Raw genomic sequence first — 18,519 nt, 5'->3', positions numbered from 1 at the left:
TAATCCCCTTTTGCCTTGTGCAAACAGAGAAGGTGTTGTCAGAGAAATAGTACCTGGGGATGATGAGCAATTCTTTTCTTTAATTTTTCCATTTGGCTTGGGGATCCTAGAGAATCAGTGCTCCCGGGATCATCAGTTGGACAACCTTTACAGCTCCTGAGGGGATAATACAGTCCAACTGAGCAGACACAGGACTATCCCAGTGTGAGTTAGTTAGGTGAAAAGGTTTATTTCTGTGGAAGCCTTTACTTTACTGCATATCTGAAGTCATGGTTTGTGCTTACCACCCTAGAATTGATGTCTTGGGCTCCTTATTAACAGAGAGGAGCAATTTTGGACTTGCTTAAGGAACATGTTCACACTGAAATAAATTAATTGCTTGACGTCTCCTATTCTGATCAAACTGATTTCAGGTTTTCATTGTTTGATCAAGGTGTATCCCCCATACAGTCTGTTACCACTCTGCGGGGCCTCTGGTTCTCCAGCTCCTTCAGCCAGCATTATTTCTCCAAAGGGTAGGCCTGGGTGACTTGAACATTTTCAACACAGGTTCACAGTAAAGAACCTAAGTAATGTTTCTTGTTATTGGCTATTATTTTGATTTTGTGCTCATCTTAACTCAAAACATTGTGGTAGACGGGATGCTCTACGGGAGCATCTACAGGATCCCTTGTGGCCAGTCTGCTAGACGACAGGTTTATTTGGCATTTTTATTTTCAAGATGCTGTTGGAGACATTTTCCCCACCTCAGATCAAGTCTTTTACAACTCTGTCCAAAGTAATTGATAACTAAAAAGCTTCAAAAGAAAATGCTGGGAAACTGGATTTGCTAGTTGTTTTCACCAACCAATTGTAAGAAATTTGCAAGGTTACCTTGCATTCAGGCAGATGTGCAAAGGTGTTGAAAACGGTTGCTCAAAACTACTGGGAAAGCTAATTTCCGAGAATGGAGGAGATACTGAAAGAGGCTCATATTGAATCACTTTCTGTTAAAAATAATATATTTCTTTGCAGACCAGAACAAGCCTTTATGGCTGCTTTTAACTCTTGTCTACATAATAGTCAGAAAAACTTGGGTCAAAAGACCAATCTTGCTTTCAATTGGAGACACACATTTTCTTTCCCCCTCACTGCCTCCATTACCTCTTGCCCGCTCCCCCAGGACTTATCTCTGCCCACTATTATCTCTGATATCATGAGTTTAGCAGTTTTCAGTGATTTGGAATTCAAAGACTGAGTTGCAAAATTTACTACAGGGAGAGTCTGCAGAAGTGCCAATCCAGTTTTTGCTTGCCTTAGGAAGATGACTGGCTGGCTGTTCCGCTGCTCTCTCAGCTGAATACACTCTGGGTGAATAATTATCTAAGTAATGAAGAGGCTCTTTAAATGACCCAAATGACTGTATGGATTTGTAATTCTACCTGTGATCATTTAAAAGGAAGAAAAATGTGAGGCTAATTCCCATTTCTTAAAATCTTTGTGCCCTACTTTACGGCTGAGCAGCTCTGTTGCAGGTGATTGTTCAATCATTCCGAAGAGGGCTCAAAGGACACAGCAGCGGGCAAGAGGGTCCTATAATTTTCCTGAATATCTGCGAACCAGTTCAAGCCCTTTTCCTTGGTGTTCAGAAGAGGGACAATTACCTGTAAAAGAGTATCACCTCTGTGTTTTACATAGCTAGATGTTTTCTGGAGCTGCCTAATCTGTGCCAGGGAGCTCTTCCTTGCTAATTTGGGCAGTCTGGAGCACTGGCTGAGCCACTTGGCAGCGTGCTGGCTCTCAGCAAGACCCTCCCCTTCCCTGTTCCCCTGTACTGGCTCCAGTGATTTTGTCTAGCTCGTTAAATTGGCAGAATACTAATCCAACAAAATGACAGGTTTGCTGGAGGGAAGCAGGAACGCACAGGCAGGAGAGAGGGACAAGACTGCCCTTTCGAGCTTGTTTCCTGCCTGCAGCCTCCAGGTACCTAACAAAACTGTGAGGGTTACATTATGAGGCACAATGAGCATATCTACCAAAACCAGGCTGCATCGCATGAATTACAAGAAAAAAAGAAAAGGCTTCAGTTCAGACCATCTGCAAATCAGCATTTCCTGCTTATTGGGCCCCAATTTCAGTCACAGCTTTTGGAAGTTTCCTGCTGAAATGTAGATGTTTAAAAAAGAAATGCCCTCGAGGAACGTGGAATATCCATATGCCATTTTTCTATTCAAAGCATTTTTTTTACCAGCTGCTCTGTCCTTTAATAGGACAGCATGATCACTCAGGGCTATCAAGAACATTTCCAGAAAAAGGCATTCAATGAAGAGGCCCAATGAATATTTATGTCAAGCCTTAAGGAACAGTTTTCATTGGCGTAAAAAAAACCCAGATTAGTATCACATGGTAATACAGAGAGCCAATCGTGTGTAATTCTGTGTTCCTGCCCAAAAACCTTCCATGGTGTCAGTAGTCTCTTCCTTGGGACACCATTACACAACTTCTTTCTGCAGTGAGGTAGCCGGCCAAAGCCCAATGTCATGACAAATGCAGTGGATTTCTTTTACTCATAGGGTAAGTGGAGTTTAGCCCACAACAACTCCTTCCAGGGAAACCAAACTGCTTTCAGATAGTTCTGGTTAGTCCATTGGTTAAAATGGCTGGGCTTTTTGATCTTCTGAAAAGTGAAAAGCAGCATCCCCAAACCGCTCTGAAGAATAAGGTCACCAAATAAGTTAAACAGCTTGTTCCTCTTTTAATGGAAGTATCACATATTTATACACACAGACAGTAAAGTACAAAGGGTTAGAAAACAGGCTTCATTTTTCAGCCCCTAAATCTAACATACTGTACATTAATCCCTGAGAGCACCTGTCAATTGTATGTCTCCTGCAAGTGACACCGAGAGTGCAAATTCAAGTGTTCAACTGCAGCACAGGTTGTCTTTCATACGGTGTATCTGAATGCTAAATCTTCAGTAAATTGGGCTTGCAGCAAACAAATATTAAAAGTTAAACCATTCAATCCAGTTAAATCCAATTAAAAATCCACCCTAATATTTTTGCTACCGACAGCCAAAAGGTTGTCTTCCTACACTCCAAAGAAATGAGTTCAGCTTATATTCTGGTCACACCAAATCCATTACAAAATTGGGGCCTCTGAGCTGCAAGCACTGATGCGCTTGCAGACTAAAATCCTCTTTATATCCACAGGGCTGGGGAGGCTTACTAGCAGGCTGCATATTTCTTCAATTCTGACCTGGAAGGCTACCTGGCAATGCAGCTACTCTAGTAAGAGGTACAAAGAAGAGGCTGTATGGAAACACCTTGTTTCCCACATCTGCCATAACCTCTGTTAAGCCCTGACCCCCTAGACACTAGCTAGCATACCAATCTGGGTGCTAGTTTTCAAACAATTGAATTTATTTCTCCCATTATGTGTACAGTTTCATTACAGTGAGTCTGCAGTCAGCCTTTGTGCTGTGGGAGTGAAGGACAGAAGAGTCTTCACTTTCTTTAACTGAAGGGAGAAGCTGGTGACGGCAGCAGCTATGGTCTGCCTGGGCTCCTGCAGAGCAACGCTGTCCGGACAATACAGCATAGCATATTTAATTTCAAACAGGAGCACAGCCTGAGGAAAAACATACCCTAGGCATGTGTTGTATGACTTGCTGTTTGCCTTTGACCTCTACTTTTATGAATGTGGTCTTTCTTCAGCAAGCAGCAGGTTTACAGTGCTTCCTTATTGGAATTTGCCAGGGTTTGGCATGTCATTCAGACTGACTGCTGTTAAAAGCCTTAATGTGGACCACAAGAACCTGCAGCAACCTGTGGTAACTGCCACTTTGAGATGCACTCGTGTAGTAGGGAAGGTTTCTTCCCAGTGTTGAGACAGACGGTTGAGGTACTGCCCTCTCTGGGTACCCAGAGGAATACTACCAAAGCTCACAATGACATCTGGCCACAGTTTCAAAACATTAGTGGCCAATCTGCCTGATACTGCATCTCTGACTGGACGTTCACAGGATATGGCTGGGCACAATACCTGGAAAAATTGCTTGAACTTCCAGAAGCTGCAAAATTTTCCTGTCCTGGTTACAATATGGAAAGACTCACAATAAACCCAGTGGGTGTTCTTAACAGGAACTTAAATATCAACCAAAAAAACCCCAAAAAAACACCCCACCTGTGGTTCACAGTCTCCCATATTTCACAGTTAAATGCAATGACAAAAAATTCCCTGAGACTAAAGAGGAGACAACAGATAGCAGGTACAGGGAAACTTAATGGGGGAAGCAGTCTTAAGTGATGGTAGCATTCCAAAATTTGCTCAGCTAATCTGTTGCTCCAAAGAAATCAGTTCTTGCCCCTGATTTATACCTGGAGAGGATGTAATACCTCAGCTACAGAGATATTTCATATGCAGCCCTTTTTATATTCAACAGAACAAACAATAGCATTAAGAACTGCATCCATATAGACTGTATAAAGCTGTACAGTTCAATACCTATCCTGTCTTAAACTTTGATTACTCAAATTCAAATAAAGTGCTTAGTATGTTCAAAACAATTGTAGACCTGGATATTCACTGCCCACCAACACTGCGGTATATTTAAACTTTCCATTATCACTATAGAACCTTGCAATATGTCTACCTAAGCAAGGAAAGGGAGAATGTCTAGTGTAAAAAAAAACAACTCCTTAATTTTGTCCATTAGAAAATGAACAAACACAAAATATGATCCTTTCACACACATGTTGTTTCTCAAACATTTTCTCAGTCATTCACCTGGAACTGGGAAAAAAAAAGGAAGCTGCAAAAGAACCGCACCACTTAAGACTTCCTATGAACAGCAGACAGGTAAACTTAGTAAGTCTTCAACTCAAAATACCTTCCTGTTCCACCACCAGACACACTGTGGCCTAGCCCCTGCCCTTTTTTCTGCACCTTACAGGCCATTATTCAGTATTCCAGCTCCATGAGCATTAGGCATGCACAGAGGCATGCAGTCTGTTATCTTGCTCAGATAACAAGACTAATGGCTCTAAAACCTTCTAAGCAAATGCCTTTAAATCAGGTCCTGCATCTGGCAGGAGACACCTGCCTCTGCTTTTGAGCCTCTGCTGCTTTTTTCTTCTCCAGTTCCTCCACCTTCTTCCGCTCCTCTTTTAGCTCTTTGTATCTCCATTTGGGAATTTGCAAATAGGGGTCATCCTTTGCACTGCTCCTCCTTCTTGCCTTTTCCGGCTGGAAGGTGGGTGGAGGAGCCTTGCTGATACGAACTTTGGGGATGAAAAATCCTGGCCTGACACTGCTCCGTCTAAGCAGGTGGAGTGGCAAGAGGCTCGCTTTCCTAGTGGCTATGGTATTCACTTGAGAGACTGCAAGGCTGATGGGCTGCAGGCTGGCTCTCCGGTCCTTCTTCTTGGGGATCAGTGTTATTTTGGAGTTCTGAAATAGCTTCTCATAGCTGCTAACGTGGTCTTTGTCCTGAGACCGGATCTCCTCAGCTCTCTGCTTCCTAAGGATTTCTTGCACAGCCAGTCTGCGTTTCCCCACAGAAGGTGGGCTGCCTGGGCACACCGTCCGGCATGACGGAGCAATGAAAGGACTGCTCAAGCTTGTTGTCACCTTCACCATGTGATCGAGGACCCCGTCTTCTTCAGGGCCATAGAAAGGCCGGAATGAGACAGCTGCCCTCACACACTCAGAAACCCTCTGCAAACAGCTTTTTGGCTCTGCAGCCTTGGAAAGAAGTTCCTTCATCTTTGGCCATTCTGGTTTAAATTTATCACAAAACTGCTCTGGGCATGGTCTGTCCATCAGCTTTTGCATGAAGAAGGCAGATTCTGATCTTCCTGTGTAACAAGCCCATTCCCATGAAGTCAGTCCACGGCTTGGATCGGTTGCATGAACATTTGCACCTCAAAGAAAAGAAAACCAAACAGTGTTAATTAATGAAACTGCCCATAATTTTATTGCTATAATCAGAATTGAATCAAACAGATCCTTGAAATGAAAATGTCACATAAAACACACTACAATATTTGTGTCAAAATGAACATATAATAAGGAGAGATCAGGGTTCCTGACTTTCAGAACTCCTAATTTATTTTAAAAAATAATAAAAGAAATTAAAGATATATATGTGAAATTCTCTTAAAGCAATGTAAAGAATGACATAATGAATCTCAAACGACATAATGGATTTCCCTGCTATTTCAAAATCCATTCAATCAGGTTTGCAAGAAAAGACTGATGAATACAGAAAGAAACAATTCTGTACATAAAAATCCTTCCCATACAGAATAATGGACTTTGCACTGATTTCTGCCACTCAGAAGAGAGATCTTGACCACTTGTGATCTTGACCACTTGTGATCACTTGTGATCTTGATCTTGATCACAAGTTCCATGAAAATATCAACTCGATGCTCACTAAGGGCCAAAATAGCAAATAAAACCGTAGAATGATAGAATAGTTTGGGTTGGAAGGGACCTTAAAGATCACTTAATTCCAACACCCCCCCCACCCTGGGCAGGGACATCCAAAAATACAAGGAATTTCTATAAAACAGTCAAAAATAGAGAAAAATAGAGGAAAAATAGGGGAAAAAACCCAAAAAAAATAGAGAAAACACCAGGTGTACAATTCAGGTTCTCTTATCTCTGGAAAGATACTCTACAATAAGGAAAAGTTGAGACGATAGTGACAAGGAGAATAAGGAAAAATTCAATAAATGCTGGAGAGCGGATAAAGGGCAAGATGGACTTTCAGTCTGAGCCCAGAACAGCTGTTCTCATCTATCTTAGACTACTGACTCCGAGGAAATGGGGTAGTTGTTAACAAAAACATGCTATTATTGCCAAGTGGACCATCCATAAGAGGTGACTGGGACATATACTGGACAGCAGAGGCTTAGACTTTTGATGTACGGTGTTTTGGGAGGAAAATATTTCTAGCAGCTATTATCTTTCAGCCTGTCCTGCCCCCATTCGCAATCTATGATCTTTATCCATCAGATTCTGACATCTGTCTCCATCACCATTCTTTCTGCTTGCATATTTCTGCATCCATTTTCTAGCTTTGCTTCCCTTTTGGTCTCTCCATGTTCCTACAAGCCCCCTTACATGGGCTTCTGCCCTTGTTCTTCCCTCTTTTGCTTTCAGTGGGGTTACGCTCTTCTCCAGGGCACCTGGCTGCCTGAAGAGAAGATATAAGAGTACAGGAGGAGCAAGCATCCTAGTCTGTTCTACCGTTTCCTCTACAACTTCTGCAGTACTATATCCAATGGCACCACATTCCCTGACCACTAGTAAATTGCAGGAAGTCCTCTCAGCTCTGGTATTAGGGTGGAAGCACGAGCATTTGTCATTGAGAATGATATACACCTCACTCTTCTCACACAGAAGAGCTCTGTAAAGGACAGAGGAAGCTCAATGCAGAGCACACCTTTGGAAGCATTGCTGCAGAACCACAAGCTGCAATAACTGCTTTTGGTGGCTGAAGTCAGCAAGACACTGTCATAAATGCCCAACACATTACAGCTGGTGACCGTTAAAGGGCACAAAAATCTCACCAAAACCTAGCCTGCTGCTTGAATCAAAAAGAATCTGAGAGCCTGATGAGGCCTTGAGAGATAGCATCATGCCCTCTGCATTGCACCCATTGCTTATCTTGGTAATAGCATTTCAAACAAGCATAAGGGGAACTAAGTATCAGGAATAGCAACCAGGAATCCGTTTGCAGCAGCTCTAGCACAACCTTCCACACAAAGTATGTTTTGCCATTTCAGAGAAACAGAGGGAAAAGGATCAATAGGTAAATTGATCAGAAGTTTGACTGCAGAAGCTACAAACCAGTAAGAGGAGTCCTCCTGCTCCACTAGCCTGTTTTTGACCCAACCTACTCAAACTTCCTACCCCTGCATCTACCCCATAAATTTTAATTAACAGTATGTTCTGTTTGGAAACAAGCAAGAGGTATAGACTGCTGCTTACCATTATCTTCAACAAAAAAGATATGCCAGCTCCAATATGGTGCAGCTGTGGGACCTTGGATCAGACTTGTGCAAAAAGAGCTATGTGAGAAAGTGCTCACTGTAGGCTTTCCACCTCTGCTTGGGGGCTGCATTGAAGCACAGATGATCAGCTCTAGTCCTTGCCTGAGCTATGTTGCAGCTGTGCCTGTGCTGTGCCTGGCCACATGTCTTGCTGATTTGGATCCTGACCCACAGATTTAATTTCCTGTTTGACTTCAGACCTATCTTGCCTTTGTGGACTTGCCTTGTCACCGTGGACTTCCCTGGCAATTACTGCATTAATGGGTGATCTTGGTTATTGTTGCTAGCCCTGCTCTGTTTCTTCATGAAGCACAGCTGTTGATGAATCTAGTGCCTCTGTGGCCACCCTTGATTCCCCTCCCTTTGTAGATAAGTCCACTCCTGCTTCTGCCTGACAGATGTGTCCCCAGGAGTTTCAGAAACTTTATCTCCAGAAACAATACTACAGAGTTTGAAATTCTGATCTTTCAACAGAAATCGATGCTGAATTTGTACCTTGTATCACAAAATCTCTTCTAAGGCGTGATTTTTTTATAGTGGTATTGATTTTCTGTACAAAGCAGGAGGCATTTCTGAATAAACTTGTCATTCAGCAGTATGTCTCATCTGGAAGAGACATGAATAGTCATCTTATTTTCTAAGTGTGATAGCAGTCTTATTGAACTAATTGTCACTTCAGTGTAAGTATAGCTTCTAAGTTTTCTTTTAGGAAAATTGTGTTTGCCACTTGCCTTGGTTTTCCTACGAAAGGTGCCCTGAAGATAATTTTCAGTGCAACTAGTTTGAATACATACGCCTCTTTGAGATATCAATATCCTATTCAACTAAGAAGGTTTCATGTCTCTTGAGATGCAAACTGATTTGCAGCGTTTAGAGACAGGGAGTGAAAGAGCTCAGGCATCTGTTAGAGAGCTGTTTTATACACACTATTTAAAGCCCAGTTTCTAGATACACATACACTCCAATGACTTTACTAAAGCAGCACTGAGTTTACGCTGGAGATTACAACAGGGCTTGAGGTGTGAATTACAACCAACGTTCTGTGCTCCCACTCAGGCTGGCTTGCTTACTGAATGCTGGCAGCAGCTCGGTGCTGGCAGCGCAGCAGCCTGTGACAAACTGCTGATGAGTGACTGGGTTCCCCCCTTACTTGCTGTTCACTCATGAATAGCAAATTCACATGTTCCATAGACTTGCTTTGAAAGAGCAAACATGATGGCCAAGTGTCTCAGAGCACCTTAATCTTGTAGTGATTGACCTTGGCCACCCTCCAGAACTCAAATTTTGGAAAGAGCAGTCACTTTGACAATCCAGCTCCAACCATCTGTCACAAGTTGCCATTAACTGCTCCCCATCTGACTGCTAAATCCTTGCTTAGGCGGCTAGGAAGGTGAGTTATTTTTCTTTACTGACCTCCTCCACTGCCATAAGTAGGTGCCCATCAACAGAGGTCTTACCCAAGCTACTAAACAGATATTGAGTTCGAAGTCCTCCTGGCTGTGACTTTTTGCTAAAGACACATACCTGCTTTGTAGCTATACAAAAGTCAGTGACTGTGCAAGTAGACCCACAGCTGATTATGGATGTTTTTCCCCTGTATTTACATACATTCTTATATTTTAACACATATGCTGGAACTGCAGTTGTAGAGGCTGTTTTCCCTGATGCCTCTTGATTTCTGACTTTCCCCTCCAGAACCGCTTCACCTTATAATTCATGCGTCTGGAAATTCAACAATAGTCAAGGACCAACAGCAAGAAACATATTTCCTCTTCTCAAATGTGAAGAGAGGCAGGTGGACAGAGAGGGACCTGCTCACTCCCTGTGCCATGACTCCCTCCTTGCAGCAGGTACAGACCTGCTCTGTTGCCCATAAACCTGGAGACTCTGCTTAGAGGAGTTAGAAAGTGAGATTGTTTCCTATGTTGCCAAATTTCCCACCAATGTCCCTTGTGAGGTATGAACCTTACGCCCAACTCTCCTGACAGGAGCCAGGGCCCTCAAAGCTCTCCACTCCTTGCCCCAGCTGGAGAGAGAGGTCAAGCTGCAGAGCCCCACAGTCCCACCACCATCACCCACCCCTGCACCATCACAACCACAGCAGCTGGCAGCAACAGACCTGTGTGTCTTTCCCAGCTGCATCATCAAATTCATTAGCTCTTTGTCTACAAATCTTGATGATCACACCCCCCCCCCCCCGATCTCTATTGGAGAGAATGAATCTCATGCTGAGAGCTCTTGGAGAGCTCCCAGTTGAGTTTCCACAGACAAACTGAGTATTCCTTCACCTGCAGCGTGTGACTTTACGTCTACAATTTATTTAAAGGTTGCATCCCTTTGCAGGGAAGGCTGCACCACACCTCTCAGAGTAAACACCCCAAGAGCCAATTTTCTTCTTCGTGTCTGCCTGTGACTGTCCAGTATTTACAGTTAGATTATGATGAAGAAGCAGCAAAACATCTCACATACCTGCCATCATCAAGGCTTTCACACATTCAGTTCGGCCCTGCATTGCGGATTTCATCAGTGCTGTGAATCCAAAGACGTTCCTCTTCTCAATATCAAGCCCAGGAAAATAGTTCAACAAATAGTTTGTAATGGTTATGTGCCCTGTAAAGAAATTAAAAAGCAGAAAACATGTTACAGAACTAAGACTCTGTCTCAAGATTAAGCCAAAAATTACTCCTGAGGGTTTGATAACTGGAAAAATACATACAATTAATAAGATTTCTTTTTCTCATCTCCTTTTCTGCTCATTGTAGTCATTAGCCCTTGGATTAGGTGGCACTGCCTTGTGACCAGAGTGTTGGCATAGGAGCTGGAAGTGGATTCCCACTTTCTCCCAATTTGGTCTGCTCTCTTAAAAGCCAGTTTAAGGTAAAGGAATAATTGAAGAACAGAGATGGTCACTCTGTGATTGCAAGGGGCCTCAGTTTTTCACCCTAGTGAGCAGCTCTGCAAAGGGAATTCCTACAGATTATGGAAGGAAGATCTGTCACCTGAGGAAACTGACTACAAAGGTTTACAGCTGATAATAGTAACAAACCATGCCAGGCCTGATAGGAGACAAAGGAATATTTTGTGTAGAATCCCACAGTTTATTTTTCCATCTGACAGTGTGAAGCCACTTGCCTAGTCTCCAGCAACGGGAAAATAAGGCGGATGTTCAGTTTTGTTAGTAAAATAAATGACTTAAGTTCCTTTTCTAAAAGGAACTGTTGTTGCCATTCACGTTGCTTGTACACCAGGTTAACCGGTGTCAGCAAGGGTGTGCTGAGTAGCTGAAGACATCTCTAGTTAAGTGGTTGGAAGACCAATTAAAATATCAAATCTTTATAATTGGACTATCAGAACAAAACGAACATCTAGTTCCATTATGACTCATTCAAAACAGTTTTCCCTTCACTTGTCATTCACTTTATGATGCTTTAACGCTTTATAAAATAATGCAGTCTGTCAGGCAGCTGCAAAAATCACAATTTAATTACGAGGAGCTGTAAAAATAGTCTCTCATCTCACTTTGCAGTCCAGCTGAGTATTCTGTAATGCATGTCATTCAAATTCATCTAGGAATGTTACTGAAGCAGATTATAATTCATACAGGACAATTCAAAAAGTCTGTAGTGTCATATAAGGTGCAGATTTCATCAGCAGTCACTTTGTACCAACACAGTCCTGCATTCACTATGGAAAGAAAGTTAAGAAAATCTTTATCTACTAACTCAAGATGTTTTCCAGATGCTACTCCTTATCTTCTAGAATTTGCTGGATTCTGCTACCTTGCTGCATGACCGGAAACTCCTGGAACCCGAGCAGATGTAAGAGAGAGCGCAGATCAGCTTAGCAATGCTAGAGTCAGAGAAAACCAAATAAGGTGCTGCCTGTACCTTGTGCAGTCTGATGCAAATGAAATATAAAGATGTGGCAAACCACAACAAGCTGAACAAAGCAAAAGTGAACCAGGTTTAGGGCAGGATCAAGTGACTCTGTCCTGCTTACTCAATGCAGATACTTCAGCTTCACTGACTTTGTGGCATAAGATCAAATCCTAGCAGGGTATTGGTGATCACCAGGAGAATCTTCATGCTCAAAAGTGTTTTGCAGGATATGCTCTGTTTCACTGATGTACAGTGTGGGTCTTCATGAAGGTTTTGGAACAGCTAAAATAACGCTTTTTGACCACAGAAACCAAAGACAGGAACTGAAACAAGGAGAAGTAATAAAACGGATTTTTTTTTTCAGTAGTTATGACATTACTAAAGATGTTCTTCCCTTTGCCAAAAGTATAGCTGCAGTAAGAGATGTTTTGCAAATCTGGGATGATTCTAACAGTCAATCCTGAAAGACCTTGTTCGGCTAAACCCTTCAGGGGACTACAGATGGCCCCAAATGAGACAGAAAAACTACCAGAAATAAAGTAACAAAGAAAATGAAGAGGTTTGTGATTCTCAGAAGTTTTGCGTCTCAGGGACTCCTGAAAAAACACTTCAGTTTTAATCTGCAGGAGCTTCTGTCCTCTGAGGTTTGCTTCAGACTCCTAGTTCAAACAGATATCAAAATCAAAGCAAAACTCAGAGCTGCCAAGTTTTTGTTCAAACTCTGTCATACACTTTTGATATAAGGCCATAAAGTTTGCTTCAGTTCTTCTCGTCTGGGCAAACTAGAAATCTGTTTGTAAATTGTAAACCGACTCTTCCATGATTTAAAGTCTGCTATGAAAGCTGTGTGCAGCTCTAACATAAATTAGCCTGGCCTCACTCAGTTTAGTGACAGTGAATTCGTATCAGGGTCTTGCTCTTTCTAAGCCAGATCTATCTTCTACCAGAGCTGGCATGCAAGGGTACAGTTCTTTGCCCTGTGAGCCATATTTAGAGATCAGCACAGATGTCTGTAATAGCTTAATCCACTTAATTGCTGCCACAGAGGAAATGAATATAATGATCACAATATTACCTAATAATCTATGCAATACAGGCAGAAGGATAAGCTGCATAGTAAGGAAGATGCTGTGTCATATAACATTATAATTTTGAAGGACACCTGCTGAAAGACTTTGTTTGATCTGTGGGAGGTGAATGCTTTCTGGCGGATGGGTGGAACTGAAAACATCTGGAATCCTTATCCTCTGGATACTTTAGGGGGCTATATTCTCATGTTCCCCTTAATAATCAGAAACTGGGATAACTTCTCACTTGATGTTCCTAGATCTACTGCTTTGCCCCAAACCAGTCCCTGTAACATAAAACATCTATGCAAATATGACTCTTTCCAAACATCAGTGTATGCCAATTACCATACACTGCCACTGATGTACCTATGTCCTCGGCAGCAGCAGGACTATGAAAAACGAAGATAAAATGTAATTTTCCTTCCTTTTTCCACTTTTGAAACCACTCTTCTTCCCTCCTTTCTTCCCACCTGTTAATTCAATCTCTTTTCCATCAATCTCCCTGTTTTTCCTGCATTGTCCTTAAACGGACATTTAATGATTTTTCTTTTGCTTTAACAGCATCATCACCCATGTCTGGGCACTGCATGCTGCGCACTGCAACAAATTTACAGTTTTGAAAAGCAAGGATTTGAGAAGGGATCTCACCTAAGTAAAAAATATTGAGAGAGCAAATGAACAGATACATTTTGAAAACTGAAATTTACACACTAAGCAAAGCACTCTGTTGTTCTTTTTCTATACTAATAAGCTTATTAAGAAAATAATGCTTTTCATCCATCTTTCCACCCTATCTTCCTCACGTCAGCCATGAAGAAAACCTTCACCTTTCGATACTTTAAGGTGAGGATCTTAAGTTATCAAAAGCAAATGGATACAAAGAATTGAATTTGCTTCTCTTCTGAGACTCTAGCTAGTCTTCAAAATAATTCTATTTAAATCAAGCTGATGCTCAGATTTGAGCATCTTTTCTGGGCAGTCATGATATTGCATAAGCAAGTACGGATTTTGCATTCCTCTAGGGAAAGTAAAGAGGCCTCCCTCTCATCTCCCTTAGTGCCTGTACCTAGCCTCTGAAACACACAGAGCAATCTCCCAGGACTGCAGGCTCTTTCCAATCCAGCTCCTCTTCAGGGTCTGGCCATACGTGATGGCCCGCCTGGTCAGTGGAACATAGCAGAAATGGCAGGGCTTTCTGAAACCTTCTGATAGCACTTCAAAATCAAGTGAAATATTGTGGATTTGCTACTAGATTCTCTACAGGAAAAACAATACTTCTGGTATAGATAAGAGTGTGCTCTCAGAATAGTTTATTTTGCAAAAATTATTATTATTTCCATGGCCTAGGGGTAAAAAAAAAAAACACATAAACCAAAGCTCACATCAGCTTTGCATTCAGTTCTTCATAATACACTGCTCTGTTACTACTTAACATTCAGCAATAATTAGGCAGCATCTATTGCACCGTAGCTCCTCTGGTTGCAACGTTAACCTCATGGTAATCTCCAATAACACTACAGCAGTATCCTGTGATAATGAATTAAATAACTGGTGTCAACACTGTAGCTCAGGATTATCACAGACGGGAAAACATCCAAGTTGTTAGCAGTTTGTATAAGCTTCTGCTGACTACAGTAATTTCCTTTTGCTTTGAGGATCAATAGCAAGTACTGGCAGAGAGTGTCAAGTCAATGTCAGCCCTCCGGATTAATTCTGAGCTCATTATCACCGGTTATAAAGGTCAGCAAGGAGTCAGTGTTGAAGTTAAACCTTTTGCAGTCCAAGTTTACATTAGGGCAGATAAATAAAGTAGGCTAGAGTGTTGGAGACTTCTATACTTTCTTTGGGAAGCTACTATACTTATGGCTTTGCTATGAAAGTAGCAACTCTGGACCCAATTCTCTCTTTCGATATTCAAGACCTACCTCAGTGGATTCTTTAGCAGAGTTTACTTTTTGGTACCACACAAAGTAAAGTTTGGTATTACATGGAAATGTCTAGCAGGAATATTAGTCAATTAAAATCAAAATCTGACTGCTCCAATGTTCAGACATGGCTGACATGGACATGGGATGCTGTCTGATGGAAGCTTTTTTCCTCCACCTAGCCAGGGAAGAATAAACAGGCTCTGAGAGGGAATACTATGCCCTGTGAACTCCCATGGACATCCCTCATTCTTCGTCGGTAAGAAGATGGGCTAAAGATCAAATATACACTTCCTCATTAAGTGATTGCCTTTGGGGAGCACAATTGAAGCACGCAAAGGAAACCACGGATGCAGAGCCATGGCAGCCCTCTGAATAGCTTTTAGACCACAAAGGGATGGCTCTCTTGGTCAGCTCATTCCTGATTCACATGCTTCAGCATTTCATTAACACTTCTAAGAGAAAACTACAGCTTCCCTTAAAGGTTAAAGCACAGTCTTACAGTTTTAACAGAAATGATTGACTGATTAATTTTTAACTGTATGCTTGAAACTAGTAACTCTTTTAGGAGCGTCTCTTCCATTTATGTGATCTGTTACACTTGTTCACTGAATATTACCATGGTGGATGAGATAGAAGAAAAACTGGAGATAAACTCTGCTCTCACTCCAGTCTGCATCAAGATTTACATGGTCAATGTCAATATAACCAGTCTGTTTTAAGAGCAGCACTGGCAAACACTGATTTCTGCACAGTCTATATAAACAGGTTTTTGTTGGTTTTTGGGGGGGTTGTTTTTTCTTTGCTTTTAACTGTGGAGTAGTTGAAGAATGTCTAAGCAGCTAAGATGTTTCTTAATGATGATACATTTTCCTGCAGTCAGCAATTACTACAGATCTACTGAGATAGGTGCAGCAAGATGGGAAAAGAGATGCTGTGAGCACTGATACAGCACACTATATGACCACAACGTTGACTGGTTGCTTGCCAGAGAAAACACAGGCACAGAAGCTTAAAGGAACAAAGCAATATAGTACTGCAACATGGGGCAAGTTTTTTTTTTTTCTTTTTAAGTTAAAATATTAATGGCATCCATTAGAAATGTATAGCTTTTTCTGTCTTAATCCATTGGATAAATATTACTGTATATTAATTATTCAAAGAAAATAATAACAAACTTATTTGGAAGTGGGCTTGGCCAGGATTATTTTATGCAAACTTGTTTCTTTTAGGACTTTCACAAAATCCTAAAAATAATAGCTGAAACACACACTTCTCCTAAGACTCTGTATGTGAGAGGTGAATCAAAGAACCTTACCTGCCTGTGCAGCTGTAATTAGAGCCGTGTTCCCTTCGTTGTCCTGCCAGTTCACATCAAGGTGAGGGCATTGTGATAAGGCTATTACAATATCCACATAACCTTGATAACAGGCAACAATAAGACCATTCTGTAAGTAAAATACAAAGAGAGAGTTAGGTTTACCAGACTCAGGAAAGTTCACTGAGGAACCATACTAGCCTGCTTTTTCATTTCTTTCTTTCAGAACGAAGAACTGAGAAAATATCAGTATAACTAGTGATTAGCTCCAGGCACCATGTTCAGATCCAAACTACTACTTTTTATCTCTACCCTTTGGCGAGTAACATTTGATATTCCTCAGAAATACCTAAGAGAGTAAGTATTCTATTATGCTACTTGGAAAGTAACTGTTTATAAATGGCTTATGCTTATATGACTATATAATCTAGATCCAAATGAGAATAAATCAAATTTTATTATACAATAAAATGAAGCCAGCAGAGAAGATGAACTGGATCTGATCTGAATAATAATTATTTGTAAAACAACTACTTGTTCTCTGAAGGGAAAGCGGTAGGTAGTAATTGTGTTCATATTGCCTGTTGCTATATTTAAAAGCTTCAGGTTTCCCATTATAACCAGACCTTTTTTACAGTCATAACTAAAATAAAATTGCTTTTAGAGTTCCTGTTTAATGTGCTTTATGACAGCTGGAAGCTGTAAAACTTCCTGAAGGAAGCCAAGCCAGAAGGTAAGCCTTATAACTCAGCTTGGTACCCAGCTAGCGTTTCACTCCACAGTGGCAAAGAGACAGCTTGCCTACAATACATCAAAGTACACTTGTCATTAATTAAATGGAACTACAGTACTTAATCTTGGCTGCTCACTTGACCACTAGGATTAGGACCATTATCTCTGGTTTTCAGGATTACTTAGGGAGCCCAGCGTTCATCTGCGTGTGGTGGACCGGTGTAAGGGAGGGCAGGGGCGGATAAATCAGTGCTCCCTCCAGTCCCTCTTCATTGCAAACACATGACTCAGTTTTCCTGAGCTTAGCATCAGTACCTGACTATTAATAAGATAAGGGCAGAGACACAAATCTCAACCTTTCTGGTAACTTGTTCTGCCTAAGATGCACTCACATAGACATGCTGCAAGTTCATAACCACAAAAGACTAGCAAGCAGGAGAACACAGTTACAAAATCTGAATGGCCCGCCCTGACTTCTCTGTCCCTTTTCTAAGCTGCTTTTACATAAACACTCCTTTTAAAATGTCTTTTCTCCATGGACGCTACTGAGCCAGAGCCATTCACCAACTAACAACAGCTGTGGTTTCTGATTTATTGTCATTATAACTAGTTAGTTAATATTTCAGTGTCCTGTTTTATTATTTTTCTGGATAGTCTGCTTGGAGCAGGTGGCAGACAGCTTCACTAAAAAACAGGGAGCGCCAACACTTTGGGATGCTCACAAGCTATGTGCAGTATTTCTTAATTACATCTTTCAATAAAATTATTACTCTGATTTCTTTTATTCTCAATTCATTCCTGTCCTCAGTATGAAACAACACCCACCACTGCATTTCCTTATGAAGCACCTGTAATACCTCAAACCGTTCTATTGAAATTGTATAGAGGATTCTCCTCAAATAGATATATATATATATTTATACACATATCACCTGAAATAGACCACCAAAAATATGTTCTCTCCTGGTGGGATTATTCAGATTAATCCAAGTATGTAATGATTCTTAAATTTTTTAAAAAAAAAAAAAAACACAAACAAAAAAAAAACCCCAAAATTAGAAGTGTGCACTTGGTAATCACTTGTGCATTATTTAAATTCTTCAGTATAATTTCATTTTTCACCTGATATTCAGGATACAGGACTTCATAATTCCGAAATCCAGTATCTGAAGACCTGAAGGATATTTTTGCAATTTATTTTCACAGGCAATTTTTGTTTTCTAAATGTATTTACCAGATGCTTAAAAAGAAAATAAGTTCATTTTTGCTCTCCTTAAAAGAAAAACAAACTGTAAAACAGCCAAAGAAGCAAAAAGAATCTTAGGTCTTGTTTGCAAGAGGCTGCTGCATTATAGAATTTTGGGTCTTCTGTCCTACTTCTAGTGGGTATCTCCATCACATAAGACACCTAAAGGCATATAGAACACATGTCAGCACTCTGATTTTAGAAGATATGAGACACAAATGATCTCAAGATCAATTAATCTTATTGACTGTTCTAAGTTTACAAAACAGAAGGATTACTTAGGTATCAACATTTTCTAACGTTTGTTT

General features: G+C 41.1%; 1 protein-coding gene and 1 long non-coding RNA gene across 2 annotated transcripts in view; one reads left to right on the top strand and one right to left on the bottom strand.

Moving 5' to 3' along the window:
- LOC128851400 (uncharacterized) overlaps nt 1-18,519 on the top strand; it is a 35,156-nt gene that overhangs the window by 11,391 nt on the left and 5,246 nt on the right. Inside the window, exon 3 of the long non-coding RNA XR_008448762.1 lies at nt 16,460-16,590. This is a non-coding gene — a long non-coding RNA (uncharacterized LOC128851400). The remainder of the gene's footprint in view (nt 1-16,459; nt 16,591-18,519) is intronic.
- ANKRD33B (ankyrin repeat domain 33B) overlaps nt 2,711-18,519 on the bottom strand; it is a 42,635-nt gene continuing 26,826 nt past the window's right edge. The window contains exons 2-4 of the mRNA XM_054059895.1: nt 16,234-16,363; nt 10,512-10,652; nt 2,711-5,903 (exon numbers count right to left, since the gene is read on the bottom strand). Coding sequence (XP_053915870.1) covers nt 5,053-5,903; nt 10,512-10,652; nt 16,234-16,363 — 1,122 coding nt within the window. The 3' untranslated portion in view covers nt 2,711-5,052. The remainder of the gene's footprint in view (nt 5,904-10,511; nt 10,653-16,233; nt 16,364-18,519) is intronic.

This window comes from Cuculus canorus, chromosome 2 (genome assembly GCF_017976375.1).
Source record: "Cuculus canorus isolate bCucCan1 chromosome 2, bCucCan1.pri, whole genome shotgun sequence".
NCBI classification, from domain to species: domain Eukaryota; kingdom Metazoa; phylum Chordata; class Aves; order Cuculiformes; family Cuculidae; genus Cuculus; species Cuculus canorus.
This window is presented reverse-complemented; position numbering and strand designations above follow the sequence as displayed.